General features: G+C 45.9%; 2 protein-coding genes and 1 pseudogene across 3 annotated transcripts in view; 2 read left to right on the forward strand and 1 right to left on the reverse strand.

Annotated features, from left to right (window-relative positions):
• The first annotated feature begins 872 nt into the window (after positions 1 to 872).
• LOC146209278 (uncharacterized) lies at positions 873 to 3000 on the forward strand (annotated as a pseudogene).
• Positions 3001 to 3212: 212 nt separating this feature from the next.
• Positions 3213 to 7328, reverse strand: LOC146209279 (uncharacterized). Its single transcript, XM_084579908.1, has 6 exons — positions 7123 to 7328; positions 6294 to 6386; positions 5622 to 5657; positions 3651 to 3695; positions 3492 to 3539; positions 3213 to 3435 (listed from the first exon to the last, which is right to left on the reverse strand). Exons 1-6 carry the CDS (start codon positions 7326 to 7328, stop codon positions 3213 to 3215), a joined length of 651 nt encoding a protein of 216 aa, XP_084436034.1.
• A 4458-nt stretch (positions 7329 to 11786) lies between these two features.
• The window catches only part of LOC146209280 (uncharacterized), a 99714-nt gene continuing 91185 nt past the window's right edge, over positions 11787 to 20315 (forward strand). Inside the window, exons 1-2 of one of the 2 annotated variants that reach the window (XR_014706176.1) lie at positions 11787 to 12289; positions 16930 to 17071. Coding sequence is in view for 1 of the 2 variants with exons in the window: in XM_084598888.1 (XP_084455014.1) it covers positions 12148 to 12289; positions 16930 to 17071 (284 nt within the window). In the remaining variant the exon portion in view is untranslated. The remainder of the gene's footprint in view (positions 12290 to 16929; positions 17072 to 20315) is intronic. The other variant, XM_084598888.1, reaches the window with a different exon arrangement.

Raw genomic sequence — 20315 nt, forward strand, 5'->3', positions numbered from 1 at the left:
GCCTCCATCGAAACGAAGCCGCCGTGGTCGGGTTCGAACCCAAGAACTCCGGCACAGTAGTCGGGCGTCTTACCACTGCGCCACCGCGGCGGGGCAGGGCAGAAGAGAAAATACAGAAAAATGAAAAAGAAGAGGGAGAGAAAGACGCGCGCCGCAACAACAGCCGTCGTCCACCACCGAAGCAGTGGCGGGTGCAATGACGGCCTACAACCGATAAATTTCGGTGGCAGACTAGCCCCCGCCGAAAGGGTGCCAGCCTTCACCACCTCCTCCGCTGTGCCAGGCCGCGGGTCGTGAAGCGCTGCTCATAATGCCGCTTGTGTACCGTGAGGGTGATAGCGGGATTCTGAGCTTGACAGATACTGCGATTGGCACGCAATTTGAAAGTACCAAAGACTAAAATAGTTAAGTCACTCAATTAGGGTGACGTCAAGGATGTGACGTCACCTATCTGCCGTCAGCTATGAGGACTAAGTGGGAACGAGTTAAGCCCCTGGCTTTAGGATGAGTTGGATGGATGGAATATAGGAATATATGGATGGATGGATGGATGGGTGGAATAGAGGTGCTATGCTGGAGCTCGATTGGTTAGAGTGTTACTTTACAGTTCCAGTGAGAAAGCAGCAGGTATATGAGAAAAAAAGCTTGCCGCATTTATATTATTGTCAATACTGTTTTACCGAAGTACTCTTCGCTTACAATTAAAAATACCAAAGAGCTGGAAACTTACAGCTGCCTAATAGACACTTATAATGAACATGTAAAAGAAGCGCACCTAGTGCAATGCAGCAGCGCTGTTATTAGTGGCCAACCAAGGCCTTCTGACAATGTCCAAAATTGGTGCATAACTATAACTCTGGTATGAATTGGCTTGCTGTGCCTATGAAACACCAATAAAGGATGTGCAGTTTTCATTCCCCACCTTCATTTTAAGTGACAAAGTGTGCTGTGTTTGTTACCTTTACATCAGGTTCATTTATGTTGAAATTGGGCACTTCGGAAGCGAGTCTGATGGTGGAGTATTTGGACGCAGCACCCTCCGGGAATCGATAGAAAATAACCAAACAGGATTTCCGAAAGATGCACCCCTCGGAACTGCTGGTAGCATGCCATATTTCCTTGTTGGGGATGAGGCTTTTCCCCTGAAGACATACATGATGCGTCCATACTCAAGGAAAAGTATGTTTCATCAATTTTCTTGCACTAGTACTTTGATACAATAGCAAAAAGCACCCATTTTTTTTTTAGGTATACTTGAGTGCTTACTTCAACAAGCATTCTGATGCAATAATAGGCTGCCATTTCGTAAAGTTGGAATCATCCTATCCAGAAGTTTGATTCATTTCTAACTGTAAATAATGTAAACTCGACCAATTCTTTAAGAGCACCACTGCAGTGTTGAACGAACACCCATAGCAGCCTGTGATGAAGCAAGCCAGTGAAAAAGCCAAAAATATACTTATTCGCACCATGTTCTTCCCATTTTCATCCTGTCTTCTCTCTTCACTTTGAACCACTTATTCGCACCATGTGCTTCCCATTTTCATCCTGTCTTCTCTCTTCACTTTGAACCAGAGCACTACTGTACAACCGTTTGTTTGACCCTTTGAGCTGGTGTTAAGGAATAGATTGGGCAACTTGCTTTCATCTTATTTATTGTGTATAGGCTGACACATCACTGAGGTGTTCATTGTGCATGCAGGTATTTAATCAGCACTTTGCAGTAAAAATTTGGGGGGACAAACTCTGCCATTAAGAGTATGACGTGATAGCGCTTCACAGACACGGATGGTGTTTCCTCATTTCTTTCATTTTTTTTTATTTTTTAATTTTTAGCATCAGCAAATAATGGCTTTCCATTCTGAAGTTTCACCTGTGAATGTATTTTTCATTTCCAATTATTTCATTTAATCAATAGAACAATTCCACAAAATGTTTTTAATGAGCATCATGAAACATTGCCTTCTTATTCTGACCATTTTGACACCACTGATCCCCCATTTTGCTGTTTTTTCATTTCTTTAAATCATCAGTAATATATAAATTACAATGATTTCATTAACTTGTCATCACCTATCACGCACCAATCAATAAAACCACAAATTACCATGATACAAATTTTTATGCAGGCCTCGATTATTTCCAACATTTGCTTCCGACTATTGTGCTGACTATAATGCAGACGGTGTTTGAAACAAATGATACATATAGGCTATATCACTTCATAGCTGCCATTGGCTTTTTAATTCTTAATGTTGATCTTTACTCATTGTTCATTTCACAGGCCTCCATCCACTGTTTGCTTCGAGTGACTCCAGTGGACCATCGAATACAGATTTCAAAGAGGTCCACAAGAAGAGAATCTTTAATTATCACCTCAGCAGGGCTCGTAGAGTCTTAGAAAATGCCTTCGGCATTATGGCCCAGAGGTGGCGCATACTGCGCCGTCTTTTCAAGGCAAAGGAAGATAACATTAGAAAAATAATCTCGGCATGTATTGCTTTGCATAATTTTTTAATGAAAGAATCTCCTCTCTCTCGAACTGCATATTATCCGTCTGGCACAGCTGACAGCACTGATATATTGGCAAGGGAGGGTTGTTGATGGAACCTGGAGATCCGAAGACAACGGGAACTCAGCACTCAATGGCTTGTCCCACACTGGCTGCCATTCAACCAGGTACAGACATTGCAGCTAACTGTGGATCATCTTCATACTAGTTCAGTAATTTGTCAGTCCTTAGCTCATATGCTGTTGACCTCATGAATAGAGCAGACATTTAAAGTTAGTGTCATGGTACTTGATGCGTGTTTGCACAACATTTGCATTACAGGCTTGCTTATGACGTTAGGGACAGACACTGCCAATACCTAATCAGTGACGGGAAAGTACCGTGGCAGGTGACTATGGTCAGGGGGAACGTGGACTGAAAAGGTAAGATATATGGCATTAGTATATGTGACATTTTTTTTCTTTTCATAACCTCACAGTTGTGACTAGTTGGATGGATGATAGGAGCGTCTCAATTGTAACAGGCTGTTGGAAGCTTCCACAATGCTCGGGGGCAGTTGTCATAGTTGGCCAGTGCCTCCTTCATTATTGGGCTCAGAATTTCAACATAATGCATAGCATCTAATTGTGTTGCCGTGAATGTGACAAATGGAAACATTGCTTGAAGAGGAAACAATACCACAACTTTATTTTATAGTGAATTAAGGGTCGAGCATTAACATTGCTTGCCTCATTTTAGGGTACATGATGTTGTCAATTTCATGCAAGGCATCGACTTGCTCGAGTGGGCTTAAAGCTCTCAGTTTTTTCACCAGTGCCATACAGTAACGATATGGCAAATCGTCGTCTTGCTTCTCTGTGCTAATAGCTCTAATTCTCTGCAAACATGCTGACGCAACTTGAAGTTGCATGTCCTCTGAAGAGCTGGAAACAAAATTTTTCTGGTAAATGGGAATTAATTTTATATCAAAGCATTTTACCTTTCTGTGGTGCTGGCACTGTTTCGCGCCTTTGCTGGCCTTGGACAGCTATAAAATAGACAACTCCGTTAACCAAATTGTTATAATAAGCATGCTACATGCACTGCATAAAGGAATTGTATTTGTAACACAAATTTTGTGCACATGCACATCAAATACCTTTTAGATTCGAAGTCCTTGTCCCCTTCCAGCATATCCTGTGACCTACAATGAAGACAAAATTGCTGTCACCATTTCGAAGTGCTGTAGTGACTAGGTTTTGTTTTTCACCTTTCGCTTCCTGTGCTTGGAAGGAAATGTTTCCCAGGTGGATGTACTGCCTGGGACTGAGCAGGAACCTGAAGAGGTTCCTGCGACTGAGGGTCTTCTGCACGTGCTTGTCTGCAATGGCACCATATAGTGCGCCATGAACAACCCTTGCATGATACTATTTGGCAACAAGTAACCTTCACTTCATTTGATAAATAAAAGTTAAACAATTAAGCTCCACATTTAAGGGCATGACACATTATCATCAATGGTTCCTTGTTCGTTATATCCTTACTTATGTGTGTATCAATTATCTTACACTAATTCATTAACATAGACATAAGTAACGTTATGTGAAAGACCACCCAACAGAATTAAGCTGTACAGTGTGCCTACATTCATTAAGAGTTGCATTTCCTTTGCAAGTTTTAGTATTCTTATACTGCAGTAAAAATGTTACTATGTGCTTGGTTCCATGTATTCCTAAATGCTCTTTGTTCATGTCCTTATTGCCGCTCTATTCTGTTCTGTTCACCATTTTCTTTGCCCCCCCCCCCCCCCCCTTCAATGTATTGACCAATTGTTTTGATGTATTCCTATATGCTCTTTTGTTACATTGCCTCATTACTGTTATAGCTGGTTCATTGTTTTTGCTTCCTCCCTTATTTATTGCCCACTGGGGCTGTTAGGGTAAATAAATGGAAATAAAATATGTAAAACTAAGGCTTGAAACATTACTGCCGACCCAATCAGTGAACATGCCATGAGTGCTGTTTAACATGAAAGGCTTGTGAATGCTTGCATGCTTTGAATTATATAACATTTTGGTACATATGAAGGCTTCCTTGAAAAAAATAAATCCCAAGTGATTTGATATCTGTGAAAAGACAATAAAACTAATTTGCTTTTGTGCAATCTTCCAAGTTGCACGTTCTTTGACAATTCATTTCTCTATCTCCAGCAGCCCTAAAGGCACACATTCTAGTGTTCTGAATTGAAATCTTTAAGCGGTAATTTTTTTAAAAAGGCTGACCAAGGTTCTGTCATTGAGATAATGGTTCACGTAAGGCTGCAACACACAAGCAGCAGTATTAGTATTGTAGGAAAGCACATATACATCTAGTTTTTTCTATTAGCTTGGAAGTCCTTAAGCCATATGTGTCTCAAGGACTTGCAAAGAAAACATATGTGTGTATAATGCAATGCTGTCACTCACTCTTGTGCAGCAGAAAATCCAACATTGGTGCAGAGGCTGAAAAAGTTTGAATATTAGTCTTCTTGAACAGTAATAATATATGTACAGATAGCGTCACCTTTGTGCGCTCGAGCAGGACATATCGGGCTACAAAAGTCAGAATCAGACTCCGGCTCCCAATTACTGGGTAAGGTGCTCATGTCTACCTTGCTTCTAGGTCTCTGTGGCACTACTTCCTCTCGTGTTTTGCCTCTACAACTAATTAATTGCGGTGAGAACTGACTTTGCTTACAGAAAAATGCATCTTTCGAGCGCTCTACACAACAGGGATGCTAACTGCACTTTCTCGTACCTGTTGCACACGTTACTAAAAAAAAGAATTGCTGCATTACGTGCATTTCTGCCGAGAAGCTTGTTACGAGGACAGGATATACGGCGTATTTGCAGAACACGGTTCACCAGTTCCCTTTCATTGTGTTATCTTAAGGAATTCACTAAATATTCACACGAAGTGTACAGTTGTAGTCTTGACATAAAAGTTGCAACACACAAGCAGTAGTATTATTATTGTAGGAAAGCATAAATACATTCTAGTTTTTCTAATAGTTTGCAAGTCCTTGAGCCATATGCGTCTTAAAGACTTGCAAACAAGACATATGTGTGTATATGGCAGTGCCATAACTCACCCATTTGCAGCAGAAAATCCCACGTTGGTGGAGAGGCTGAAAAAGTTTGAATATTAGTCTTCTTGAACAGTAATAATATATGTACAGATAGTGTCGCCTTTGTGTAGAGCGATCGAGCAGGACATATCGGGCTACAAAAGTCAGAATCAGACTCCGGCTCCCAATTACTGGGCAAGGTGCTCATGTCTACCTTGCTTCTGGGTCTCTGTGGCACTACTTCCTTTCGTGTTTTGCCTCTACAACTGATTAATTATGGCGAGATTTGACTTTGCTTGCAGAAAAATGCATCTTTCGAGCGCTCTACACAACAGGTATGCTGACTGCACTTTCTCGTACCAGTTGCACACATTACTGTAAAAAAAAAAAAAGAATTGCTGCATTACGTGCATTTCTACAGAGGGTCTTGCTACGAGGACAGGATATATGGCGCATTTGCTGAACATGGTTCACCAGTTCCCTTTCATTGTGTTATCTAAAGGAATTATCCAAATATTCACATGAAGTGTTCAGTTGTAGTCGACATAAAAGCTGCAACACACAAGTAGCAGTATCGTAGGAAAGCACAGATGCATTCTATAGTTTTTCTGCTAGTTTGCAAGACCTTGAGACATATGTGATGTTCACTTTCTTTTGTATTACAAACTCAAAGTAAACAACAATGACTGAACTTACATTGGTTCCGGGGACACTGGCTCCATAATTTCCATCATTGCATCGAAGTGTTTCCACTTAATTGCAGGGTAGTCCGCGCGCGCCTGCCCCACTCTTCATTTTCTTCTTAATCAGATTTCTCTGCTTCAAAAAATATCTTTCAGGGTTTTGAACTTTTTCTGGCGAGCGATTCCTGCAAAATAGGATTCATGGTAATACACCGAATTTCTTCTCTACACATGCAATGGTCCGGCCTTGTATTAATCCTCGAACAACATGCCGCATACGTACAACAGCGCAAGGGACGGTACACTAGGAACGAAAGAGTTCAGTTGGACACAAACGTCCAACCCGCACTTTTATTACATTCCAGACGCATGACAAATGATCGCCGTGGCTAACTTTTTCGATAAATTGGAGTTACTTGCATATTAATTCATTTCGAGCGTTTGGCGAAATCACTACAAATCCAGGGAGCGAGCCTCGCAAACGTAGAGCACCGACCACGGTATCGAGGAACTGAGTGGGGGCATACCAAGATGCGTGCACTAAATTATAATAAACGGCGCATCTCGGGAAACATTTATCTGCTCGCTAAAAAAATGTCCAGAAACAGTTGAGTACAGTTTTCATGCACCCTCGAGGCCTCGACTTCACGAGCGACTAGACTGACTGCCTAAGGGAAGTTATGTATTTACGCCGATAAAGAGCGTCCAGCTATGTGCCGTGCCGAAAGCAAAAAGCATTAACATTCAATTATTCACTAAAGCATGGCACATCTGACTCAGGAAATGTGGCAATATAAGCATCGACATGCTATTTGCAGGCATAGTAAACACAAGGGGCATACGTACCGCCATAAAGGAGGCTATGAATGGTACCGCTCATGCCAAGGGCGGCACCAATCTTGTTCCAAATGTCGTCTTTGAGTACATTGCTTTTATGTTCTGGGTGACGCTTGTCATAGAGACAGCGATAGAGCTTCACAGCGTAAATAAGCATTTCCGCCGTGACGCTCAATTCTTGTCGCACTTTATCCGAGCACGCCGTCGCCATGCTACACCGAGCGACACCGCTCAAACCTTCCTCGTCTTCTTATTGGCTGATGGGATTCGGCGGGAAAAAATCCGGCGGCGAGAATCGGCCCCGGACCGATTCGGCTTTCCGCCGCGATTTCCGGCGGATTCTCTCCCGCGGCGGCGGAAATCGCACGCTCTCGCCGCCGAATGCTCAAGTGTGAACGAGCCATTAACCTATAAGCCCCAGCCATTTTTTTTTTTTTTAATATCTGTTGTAGGCCATCATTGCATCGCCGCTACCGTTTCGGTGGTGGACGAAGGCTGTTGCAACGCGCGTCTTTCTCTCCATCTTCTTTTGAAGAGAAAAGCTTCACTAGGAGGGCGTGAGCCCCGCCGGGGTGGTGCAGTGGTAAGACGCCCGACCACTTTGCCAGAGCACCCGGGTTCGAACCCGACCTCGGCGGCTGCGTCTGGATGGAGGCGAAACGAAGAGGCGTCCGTGTGCTGTGCGATGTCAGCGCACGGTAAAGATCCCCAGGTGGTCTATGTTGACGCGACAGAATACGCAACAAGAGGAGCGTTCGCACTGGCGGTGGTGGACGTGCACGGGCGGCTGCAGGCATCAGGGTCGGTAGTGGCGAAATTCTCGGAAACCGCGGAAGAGGCAGCTGTGGCACTAGCCATAGCTAGCACCGACGCGGGTACAATCTTTTGCTGCCCGTAGCTTTGCGGGGGGCAGAATCTCAACTGCAGCGCAGAAAATACTGAAACTGACCAGGCAACCATACAGAGAAATTGAGGTGATATGGGTGCCGGCTCTCTCGGGGAATCCGAGAAATGAGGCGGCCCACAACATGGCTCGAGGTTTCGTCAATCGAGTCGGTGGGTCCTCGTATCCATGGGTTACTCCAAGGAGGGGCTGGCTTCTTTTCACGATATCACAAGTCATTACAGATTGGAACGGCACAAATTTCCACCACCTTACAAAACGTTGGATAAGGCCAGGAGATTCCAGACGAGATCATTTCTTAGCCCTTACCTATTCGCAAAAATATACCAGGATGACTTTAACCCCGCGTACAGGTTCTGTGACGAAACAGCCACGTATGATCACATACTATTGGCAATGTAAAGAACCTCCAGGAGGCCGTTCTGGTCAGCTCGGACCCGGGCATTCAAGCCTTGGCCACCGAGTGGGCCACTAAGGTCGCCGCCAGCCATGGACTGGAGGCCATCTATAGAGTGGACCGTCTGCATCTGCATTTTGACGAAATAAGCGTTTTAACGCGACAGCGTTAAGGAGCTCGTGTCGCAGAAAAGCCGGTGTCGCCAGCGCCGGCGGCGTTGGCCGTGAGCGTTAAATTCCGGCATGCACTTCATAAATAAAAAGCAACTTATTGCAAGATGGGCTCGGTGGGAGTCGAACCAGGGTCTCCGGAGTGTGAGACGGAGACGCTACCACTCAGCCACGAGTTCGACGCTTGAAAGCGGTACAAAAGCGCTTCTAGTGAATGCGGGGTTGCCTTAGAAACGTGTCGTAGAACGTTATACTGCGGTGTATATCGGTAATTATGAGCATGTTACTTACAGAAGTCGCAGTTACACAAGTAGCGAAGTACGTTTCCGCTATAATTCTTCTGCGCTCTGCGCACATGCAGAGCCATCTTGCTGCAAACACAGAAGAACCCCTCCTCGCAATGTGCGGCGCTGACCCGACACGTCGTGCCACTCGCCCCTGACGTTCGCCGTGCACCCTCACTGGTTGTAGAATCGAGTGTCTTTCCTTTCTTTAGATCACTATCTTCGCTCACCCGCTTTTCCCCTTCGGGCCGCGCGGGTACCGGTGCGAAGATGCCCCAATACCCTTGCGTTTAATAAGTTTTCGCTATCGCGTTCCACTCTTGAAGGCGAAGCTTAAGCGTCCTCCAAATTTTTCCAATGCGTAGCCCTCCAATAGGGCTTCTCTTTCTCTCTTTCCACTTTCACTCCCATTCCTCCTTTCCCTTAAGGCGAGGTTGAGGTGTCCACAGAGAACAAGTGAGACAGTTACCGCGCCTTTGCCTTCAATCAGTTTAGGAGGGCACGAGGGGGTGAAGGGTGGCTGCTCCTAGCCCTACGGGGCTGGGACTGGTGGGTCAATGCCGCCTGCGGCGGGGACTAGCCTGCCACTACAGTGAACTAAAATATTCTAGTTAATTGTACTGCCACCGAATTTTTCTCTGTTGTAGGCCGTCATTGCATTCGCCACCGCTTCGGTGGTGGACGACGGCTGTTGCGACGCGCGTCATTCTCTCCCTCCTTTTTTCATCTCTATTTTCTCTTCTATCCGTACAAGGCAGCAGAGGTGGCTCAGCTACAGCACCATAGCTACAGAGCCAGTAGCAGGCCTGTGGATTTTTTTTTCCTTTTTCCTAGAGTCGCAACAATTAGGCTGGTCAACACCGCGCTTCGCGTGAGCCGGAGCCCCAGATTTGCCACTTCTGCGCATGCTCGAAACCGAGTGACGTCATGCATGGCGCAGGTGGCCGCCGTCGCCGCTAGCTCCGTCGCCTGACCTTTCGCCGCAGCCGCGCTACTACGCACGTGCGCCGCAGCTTCTCCTCCTCGCCACCATTTGACCTTTCGCCGCAGCCTTGCGCATTTGTAGGGGGGGGGGGGAGGGGGGTATATAAAGCGCGCTTTCTCATAGAACAGGCGCAGACACTCGCCATGGATGGAGAAACAACAGTCGGGCGGCGCAGAACCACCAATCCAGGAGTGGTAGCTTGGAAGCTTGCTAGTGACCTGCCGCTGATGTGGCTGGAACAGGTAGGTCACCGCCGCTTGCGGCGGGGGCTAGCCTGCCACTGTATGATCTGCAATGTAGGCCGTCATTGCACCCGCCACCGCTTCGTGGAGGTGGACGGCGGCTGTGTTATGGCGCGCATCTTTCTCTTCCTCTTCTTTTTTTCTTTCTTGTGCGATGGCCCCGATAAGTCGCAGGAACGGGTCGCTACAACGCCGTCCACCGTTGTTGGACAACCGCGAAGTGTGTATGTGTGGTGTGTGAAGAACTTCCGTCATCCTTCATCCGCTTCTGATCAGCCGGTTTTCCTGTGCTCCTCTTTTCCCTCTTCCTAGATTTGCAACTACTAGGCTCGTCAACATCGCGCTTCACGTGAGCCGGAGCCCCAGATTTGCCACTTCTGCGCATGCTCGAAACCGAGTGACGTCATGCATGGCGCAGGTGGCCACTGTCGCCGCTGGCTCCGTCGCCTGTCCTTTCGCCGCCGCCGCGCTACTAAAGCGCTACTACGCGCGTGCGCCGCCGCTTCTCCTCCTCGCCACCATTCGGCCTTTCGCCGCACCTTGCGCATTTGTAGGGGGGGGGGTATATAAAGCACGCTTTCTCATAGAACAGGCACAGACACTCGCCATGGTGGAGAAACAACAGTCGGGCGGCGCAGAACCGCCAATCCAGGAATGGTAGCTTGGAAGCTTGCTATAGTGATTTGCCCCTGATGGGTCTGGGACAGGTAAGTCACCGCCGTTTGCGGCTGGGGCTAGCCTGACACTGAATTATTTGTTGTAGGCCGTCATTGCACCCGCCACCGCTTATTCGTTGTGGTGGACGACGGCTGTTGTTGCGGCGCGCATCTTTCTCTTCCTCTTCTTTTTTCTTTCTTGTGCGATGGCCCCGATAAGCCGCAGGAACGGGTCGTTACAACGCCGTCACCCGCTGTTGGACAACCACGAAGTGTGTATGTGTTGTGTGTGAAGAACTTCCGTCATCCTTCATCCACTTCTGATCAGCTGGTTTTCCCCTCCTGCTACGCGCCCTCAATGTTCTTCTTTTGCGCGCCGGTGACGGAGTCAACGAAAAACTGTGTATGGTTCACAGTTTTGTGATACAAGTTCAAGTTTGCTCCGTTATACGTCCAACAATCGCGGCATGCACTGGTAGACCGCCCGCTCGTCGCTGAGAATGGTGGCGGACGGACGTTTGCGAGTCGCCGAGTCCCGCTGGTCGACCCATATGAAGAGTTGCAGCTCCTTTGTGGCCATCCATACCATACCGAAAATCTATGGTCCGCGGTTGATCACGCCGCCGTAATTGTTCTGCCTGCGTGGAGGAATATACTATCACCTGCCAAAAGAAGGCCGCGGTTATATTTCCTCGCATATGCCGCCCATCGGAGGTTGCAGCTGGACCTCGCGGATGTAGCTGCACCAATTTCTGGGGAGGTGGTGGATGGTGGCAGTTCCTTGCCCTACGGGGCTGGGACGGTAGGTCAACACCGCTTGCGGCGGGGGCTAGCAAGCCACCGAATTTTATCAGTTGTAGGCCGTCATTGCACCCGCCACTGCTTCGGTGGTGGACGACGGCTGTTGTTGCGGCGCGTCTTTCTCTCCCTCTTCTTTTTCCTTTCTTTATTTACTCTTCTGTCCGCACGAGGCAGCGGAGGTGGCTCAGCTACAGAGCCAGTAGCAAGCCCGTGTATTTTCTTTTCCTTCTTCCTACAGCCACAACAACAATTCAACAGCATCAGTCCCTGCACGACGCACGTCTGCGTGCCGATTCCATTGCCCTCCATGCTGCTGATCGACGCGTCCCTGGGCCATACAGTACATGAGATCACGACAGCTTAACATTTGGGCGGCCGAGGCTATCCTTGCGAAGAAATTTGTGTCTCGAATACCAGCCGCCAAACCATTGGACAGAAGAACCATGGCGCGAAAGCTAAGCGAAAGATCAAGGAAAAATTGCGAACGCACAGACACAATCGGCACGGGGACGACTTATATTTATAATAGACGTATTTAAAAACCTTGCTGTGAGGTCTTTCGCACTACACCCAAAAGCCGTGCCCAAAAGCATGTTGACCCAAACCAACCCAAACCTTGCTACATCCGTTACAAAAAGGGCAGCCGTATCGCCATTACCATCGCCATTACAAACGTTTTCCGAAATTTTTCCAGACAACCCGCGCTACACGAAGCTGCCTCTCACGAACATGCGTAAGTGAGGACCAACTTTCAAAACGCTCCTTTTTGTTACTAATGTGAAGTTAAGCCTGCTGAATGTTATTATGGGCTAGTTTGTTTCAGTTTAAACAAGGCGAGAACATGTTTGACAAAAGTCCGTCTGGTTGTGTTGAAGTATAAAGTCGAGGATTAATGTTTTGTTACTCTAGCCCAGCATTTCGCGAGCGACTCGATCCCTGCTCCTGAAGCGACTGAAATCAGAGAACAGCAACAAGAGGCAGACTTCGCTTTCATCTTGTTGCCATATGACGAACGCCGCGCTAACCGCCTAGGCGTCAATTCGCGTTCGCGGTGACACGCCATGCGACAGCGTCTCGCGGTGGGCTGAGGGCTTCCAAAACATTGCCGATCGTCGTGTAGCTCAGAATCGGAGAAGGCTTTGGGCTACTCAACTTCCATCTGGCTTTTATTTCGCGAGTGAAGCTTGTTTTTCCAGTCAGTCCATGGCGCGGTTTGAGTGAAGGAAAAACTTGCAGACGACCTGAGCGCATAGAGTCAGTTCAGTAAAAGCTTGGTCGGTAGGGTAATAAAGGAAAAGAAAGGCTAGTGTGGCCAGATGCTGTTTATTTTCGAAACGAGCGGGATAAAGTTCCTGCTTGCAATGCAAGTGAATCGCAGTGTAGTAGCGCACCTCTCACCGCTCATAATGAAACTAAGCGGGGGCGCTTCAAACGTACGTAATATTATTTGCGACACCACTCTTCTATAGTTATCTTTACTTCAAGGACAAAGCTAGTGTTTGTGAACAGTATCGGTGGGCTGGGGGGTGGGGGCAACCTATTGAAGTTGGGGATCAAGTATGCAAGTGACCCTTCCTGATATTTGTCCCAGAACAAGTCGGTTGGCATTGAATGATACTAGCAGCAAATGTAACTTGGAGAAGCTGTGTGAGTGCGGAGGACTGTTATTGTCTTCCGCAGAATGGTTAAGCAAGATCGAAACTTCAGAGGGTGCTGCCATAATTATAATCTGCCAATACTCAAATATGTCATGACAACACGTGATTATATTTAATTTAACTTCAAGCCTCTAATTTTTTAATCAATCTATGACCGAGACGCTAATCGAAACTTCAGAGAGTGCTGCCATAATTATAATCTGCCGATACTCAAATATGTCATGACAACACGTGATTATATTTAATTTAGCTTCAAGCCTCTAATTTTTTAATCAATCTATGACTGAGACGCTACGGGCAACCCTGCGCATTCAAGGGTCGGCACCACACAGATCTCAAAGCTTGCTTTCTTCAGTGTCTTTCTGTTTGTACCTGGTGAACGTTTTGACAGCATGTGAAGCAGGCACATACAGATATGACTGTCACCTTGGCTGCGTGTATAAAACTACATATCAGCTCGTCCATTTTAATTTTCAAAATGAAATAACTAAAAACGTTAAGCGATGCCCACTCTCCTTGCTTTTTATTTCCTAAAACTGCCAGTTTAAATAGAGTTATGAATGTCCTTTCATCTCGGGCCCACTTCTCCTATCAGACAAAAATGAAGGAACATGGGGGCTGTGTGTATAGAGCGTGAAAGCAATGCTGGTTAAAAACTGGAAAAATAGCACAAACACTTTACTGGAATATTTATCTGGCAAAATGGAGGCTTGTCATTTGATTGGCACTACAAAACAAAACTTCATACTTGGTGCTAGAGGTCTGCGCATGAGAATATCTTGACTGCACCCAGCCCCACTTGCCACTAGTTTGGCCTGGACCTGACTACAGCCTGTTATCACTTTCTAATGACCTACCCAGCCCGATACTCGATTGGGCCTATGCAGGCTAATTTACTTTTCTTGATGAAATGTTGCTGATGAAATAAAAGTGAGAAAAACAGCAAGCACTAAACGGACGTTTGTGTAGCAGCTGAAAAAGTTGCAGGAAGCGAAAAGCGCAACCCTAGGTTCATAGCAGCGATGTGTGCCTTCTCATGCTGGTCATGGCTGAACAAATTGCGTTATAAAAAGAGCACTCCAAGCCATCCTTTTCACTAGCTCACGTGGCACCACTTTAGGAGAGGAATCTAAAAGAGTAACCTGTCCCCGTTATAAGTGCACTATGGCTGCATTGTTGCATCGTCGGGCTTTGATTCGGCTGGTGAGTAAGGGAGCACCCGATGGACAGGTGTTCCTGCTGTGAGGTGCACACAGCTTTACGCGCATTGCGAGGGTACTTCGTACAGCAGTGAACAAATTTGAATCTTATCGTTTTAAAATAAGGAGGGAGCTCTCCTTCGAGCAGGCCTGGTAGCTTTATGAACCATAAACCCTTTCCAGATACCAAGAGTAATACCCTAGTCACACGTCATTTTCAAAGGCAATTGAGTCGATAGCCTTCGAGACTTTCAATCGCGATCGAACTTGAAGGAGTTGTGCCGCTGCTACACGGCAAAACTCGAAGTCTATTGAAATAGTTATGGTATTTGGCGTCAAACTTTTGTGGCGCCAGTATCGTTGCTTTCGGTTTTGCTTAAAGAACTAAAATCTCTCTATAAATGCAAAATAAGATGTAACTGTTACCTTTTTTAGTAGCTGCAGGTGTTGTTATTCAAAGACAAATGTGTTTTTGTTTTGTTTTTTTTTAACTCGCTGGCGTTTATAAGGCTGTGCTTTTCATTGCGTTTGCATTTTTCGGCGGCGCATGTTACAGGGGTAGAGTGTGCATAAATTATTTGCTTTAAAAAGAGCTATGTTTTTTTAAATTATTACAGATATTAATATTTTACCGCATAATTTAAAGATATAAAATAACACTTGTTCACATTTTTGTATCGTAAATGCGCTGTGCACGTGTGTGCGTGACGCTCCTCGATTCAGCGCTAGCAACCTTGCGGACATTCGAGGGCCTTCGAGATCTCGATAGAATTCTGGGCTGCTCCGCTGACTCGATAGATATCGACTCAATGGTCATTGAAAACGCCCGTGTGGCAGCTTTCGAAGGCCTTCGAGTCGATAGGCAGTCGCTTCGAGGGCCTTCGAAATGCCCGTGTGACAGCGGTATTATATTCAACCTAGGGCACACTTTCGGCTTGTTTCTTTTTTTATTTATTTTTTTTAACTATTGATGCACCTTTGTTGAGCATTGAAAGACCTTTGACTTTACTTCGAAAGGAATTGTGATAAACCAGACAGTGCAAAACATGCATTTGAAGGAGCTATTCCAGACGTATGCATAATCTGCCTCTACATTGAAATTGATCCTGGCAAAGTAAAGGCTCAAGTGCACTTACTACACTGAAAACACTGTGGTCTGCAGTCTGTGGAGGATGCAGCAGAAATGCTGCAGAGCAGGACTAGTACTGCCAAGTTATTCTAGTCTTAGGGGAAGGCTTTCCTGGCTGATTTAGTGAAGTGATTTTGTAGTAGGGACAACAAATACTGCCCCAGCAAACAAGCCAGTCTGAGCAGCATTTACTGGATTTAGTGAATTCAGTTAATGCTGGCTCATTTGAATAATTAGATGCAAAACGGCTCACAAGATCAAGATGTTAGCTTAGTGGCAAGTTATAAATATGATGCCCAGGAACAGTGGAGCAACGACGGCAGCACAAAAAGAGAACACAAAACAGAAGCACACACTACCAACTGTTAGTACTAACACAAGAAGTTGGTACTGAGTACTAGTGCTGTGTTCTTTCTCTGTGCTGTCTTCGTTGCGCCGCTGCTGCTGGTTATCATGCACCAACAAGCCTCGCAATCTCTCGTTATAAAGATGACGCAGATGACATAGCTGTTTCAGGTACATGATTAATATAAATCAAGACACAAATCAGTGACAGGAAAGATATGGAAGCGTGAGGAATAAAAGCACGCGCAGCACTGGAATTTGAAAACCTCTCTTTCTAAACAGTAAAGAAAACATTAGATGTAATACAGCAGTGCTTTTTAGAGCGTGTTCCCATTTGTGGATTGTGTTAGAAAAAAAATACTTTAATACACAAGTCTCTTGTACCTTAAAAATGTAGTGTATGCAGAGGTATAGTGTGTTGAATAAATATTTTTTGTTGTGCAGGCTGGCACTGCAGTTATAACAAATGAATTAACACTCCTTGCAGCTATGCTTGTATTCGCTGCATGTGAGTAGCTAACAGATGTAAGATTTTTAAAATTTGAGGTACTTGCATCTTGGAGCCAGATAAAGTTATATTGCGAGACATGAGTGCATGCTAGTTCACTACGTTGATATTGACTTCAATTGTGGTTAAACACAGGGCAGTGCCGACACCATTTTGGCCTGTTTCTTGAAGTGATAACTTCGGACATCCGAAGGAGGTGCTGTGGTCAAGGAACCTGGTTACTTTGGTTTGGTCGAATCCTTTCACTGGCATCACTTGCATTTTACATTTGGTTGCCATGTGGTCACAAGGCTCCATTAGGTAACCTCAGAGTATCATTGAAGAACCCTGTGATGGTGAATGCTTTTTACTTGATGTGCTGTTCAAGTAACCTGGTAGTTTGGATCACTTTTTAGACATTTTCTGTTGTATGTTAATATTTTTGCTGGCTGTTACGTTATTTATGCTGCTTGTCAGTTCCTCCGACATTTTGCACTGAAGTTTCAAAAGTGCTTGCTGATAGTGTGACACTGCTGTCTGTGCTGCATCTCCCAGATTCTTCAAGGCAGGCAACCAAACAGAAGAGGAGGCTGGTGGACGAGCTTGAGCAGAGAATTGCACTTGTCGAGAACTTTGACAAGTCTATGGAAAACACTGGCAAATCGTTGGAGCGTGCAGGAGAGGACGTCATGAGAAAGTAAAATGGATTACAACTCATGCGTTTTGTTGTGAGCCCATAGCTAGCATTGGTTTTATATGATCCTGCAATTGGTGACTGATATGGATGGCAAAATTTTAAGCTGGTGGGACGCCGAGGACAAATTCAAGTTTCCGACTGTCAGTGGATTGCCACATTTTACAGTAGTGTAGACACTGTTTCTTGGTTTTGTTTTTCGTTTCTTGGTGTAGTAAGCAACCCATTAGTGTGCATGGCTTACTGCGGGGCATCCACCTGAGGTCGCTATATAATGTGCAGTTGAATTCCTTGCTTGTGCTGTTTTAACGCGATAGAGTGATAGAGTTAAAGGCCGCGTGTTCCTGAAGATGTGGCACTGTGAATGAAGAATCATGAGTGTGGTTTTGTTAGGCAGTAGTTGGCAGGTGACAGCTGAGCGCTGACAGGTCAGTGGGTTGTGCAAATTCACGAGACCACATAACATACATAACAGCAGCTAAGAGACTCTGGTAGCTCCTTTGAGACCTCACAAGCACATTCATACCCACTCGGTTGAAGTGGAAGCCTTATATTAATGTCGGGTGGTCTTTCAAGAGGGAGGGGGGGGGGACAGTTGTGTTGATTGCACTACTTTGATGCAAATGCCATTTTCTGCACCACACAGCGCTAAAAGGATTAAATTGTTCGAAGTTGCTCCAACCTGCACCAAAACGGCCAGACAACTGTGACAGGGTTATTATTTTGCCCATTCTAGGGATGGCTGAGCATTAAATTAATTAGAAACTAGTTCTTGTTATCTATTTGCTGCACGCTTCTGTTTTTGTAATATTTTGACCTTCTGAATATTCGGGAATTAATGGACATTTTGTATGCCTGAACTTTCAGCCACCCGCCACATATTCTAGATTACATTCACTGGTTGCAGCATTTTACAACACTCATATCAGTTAACTTGCTCATCTTTCTCTGAATCTGCTGTCAGCATGAACAGTAATGCTAGTTAGGCCCTGCATAAACAAAGCAGTGTTTTGGCGGCAGTCTAGAGCCTGGTGGTCTTCTTCGATTATGCAATTTGGGGTTTAACCTCATGCTTGGCACATGATAAGCATAGCTGTGTGTATGCAATGCGGTCCAACACAACAAAGCATAGAGTGGTTGGAAAAAGACAATGCAATGTCGCATGCAGCTTCTGTCAACCATAAATGCATCTTGATGTTGGTGCACACACATCAGTATGGCAAAAAAGAGCCAAGCAGTTGGTATTGAACTGCTGGGGCTTGCATAAGTCATGCAAGCATCCACCTTGTACATATTGGGTAAGTGTGTGGTTCAATCCCAACTGACATATGGGTGCCCACCTAAAGCGGGATTCACACAGAAGATTCTGACGAGGATGGATGTGGAAAGGAGGTGTACAACGTCGCGCTCTCTGCAAACTCGCCCCCGCTCCCGAACTCGCACATTCACACGGGCGATGAAGAGTCGTCGAAGAGAGACATCGACTATTGAAGCCCCACGCAGCAGCAGAGGAACAGAGAAGTACAGAAGACAGCCGTTCCTGACCTAGTAACGTTTCTTTACCAGACAGGGAAAAAAGTTCAGTGAAAAAAACAAGCAAAATAAAATAAACAAACTCCTTCGAAATGAAAGTGGCCCGCGGAAGAAGGGTCCAATACAAAAGGCCCGGGTGGGGTAGATCTTATCTGCTCGCACCCCGCGGCGCGCTTTTTTTTCCCTCTTGGAGGGACTCTGGGAGCGTTTGTAACGGCCGGCTGAGATGTCCCCCAGCCCGGAGACGGCGGCCGGCGGCGGAAAACTGGAAGCTGTGACGCCCAGCAGCGTCTCGAAGGTGTGACGTCAGCACAGTCGCCCTCGCTTAGAGATGGATTTGAGCGCTCATGTGAATGCCGCTTAAGTGGCACCGGGGGTCAGCTTGTCCGGGGATGAACACTCGAAACTGGGTCCCTGACCCCAGCTAACCAAAGAAGGAAGGGCCATTAAAAACCAAATCATCATCGAGTGATCGGGTTTTGCTACCAACAAACACTAGAGGGAGCTCTGCTCACCTTAAAAATATTGCAAAGGAGTGCAGGATCACTCAGATCTTATGCTCAGACAAGCGTTGTGTTTAAGGCAGCCAACAGAAAAGCTGCTGTTTTTTTCTTATTAAAGTAGCTCTCTCAGCTTTGGAACTGGGAAATAAATAAGCTTTGTGCGTATAATACTTGGTAATATTAGCCGTCTTTGAAATAAATTTTGGCCACGCATAAACCAAAGTCCCTCGTGCTTGGGCAGCCTGAGATTACAGAAAATCTTTTTGGTGCGAAGGTGCTACTTACCTGGCACGTGAGGAAAGCTGTGAAGGTATGGTAGAGTTGCTCGATTGTTGCACTTTGCAGCTCTGCGATGAGCTAGTCTTAGGAACAAAACTTACTTGCAGGGGTGATGTCCTTGGTGATGCCCCTGCGCCGCGCAGGTGCAAGTAGTAGTGCATTTTCAGTCAGTTGCTTGGGGCCCTTTGATCCTCAGTGCACAGAATTGCAGTTGCTTAAGTACACTATGTATAAATGACCATTCTGATCATTTATTGGTTATACTAATAGCGAACTAACTGTGAAATAATAACTGCATTAAAAAGGCAAAGATCATGGCGTCTTGCCTTATCAAGTCCTGGAGCATCATGGGACAAGAAGTGGAAGCCGTGATAGATTTTCTCTTCTTGGGCTCCAAGATTACCCCGGAAGGGGACTGCAGCCATGAAATTAGGAGACGCCTGCTTTTGGGAAAGAGAGCCATGGCTAGCATTGCCACCAAGATCAATATAACTCGTGCTATGGTCTTTCCAGTTGTGATGTATGGATGTGAGAGTTGGACTGTGAAAAAGGCTGACCACCGAAGAATTGACGCATTTGAATTGTGGTGCTGGCGGAGACTCTTGAGAGTTCCTTGGACTGCCAGAAGATCAATCAGTCGATATTGTCGACCATAAACTCTGACTGCTCATTGAAGGGTCAAATTTTAAAGTTAAAGCTTAGCTACTTTGGTCATCTGATGAGAAGAGAAGAGTCGCTGGAGAAAGCTTTGATGTTGGGAAAGGTTGAGGGTAGCCGGAGAAGGGGTAGGCAGCGAACGTGATGGTTAGATGGCATCCTCGAGGCGCTGCAGATGAAATTATGTGATGTTAGGAAGATAGAGACTGTAAAGCGTGGTGTGATATGGACCATAGGGTCACGAAGAGTCGGGCACGACTGAATGACTGAACTGA

This window comes from Amblyomma maculatum, chromosome 1 (genome assembly GCF_055883805.1).
Source record: "Amblyomma maculatum isolate TAMU_Amacu chromosome 1, ASM5588380v1, whole genome shotgun sequence".
NCBI lineage: Eukaryota > Metazoa > Arthropoda > Arachnida > Ixodida > Ixodidae > Amblyomma > Amblyomma maculatum.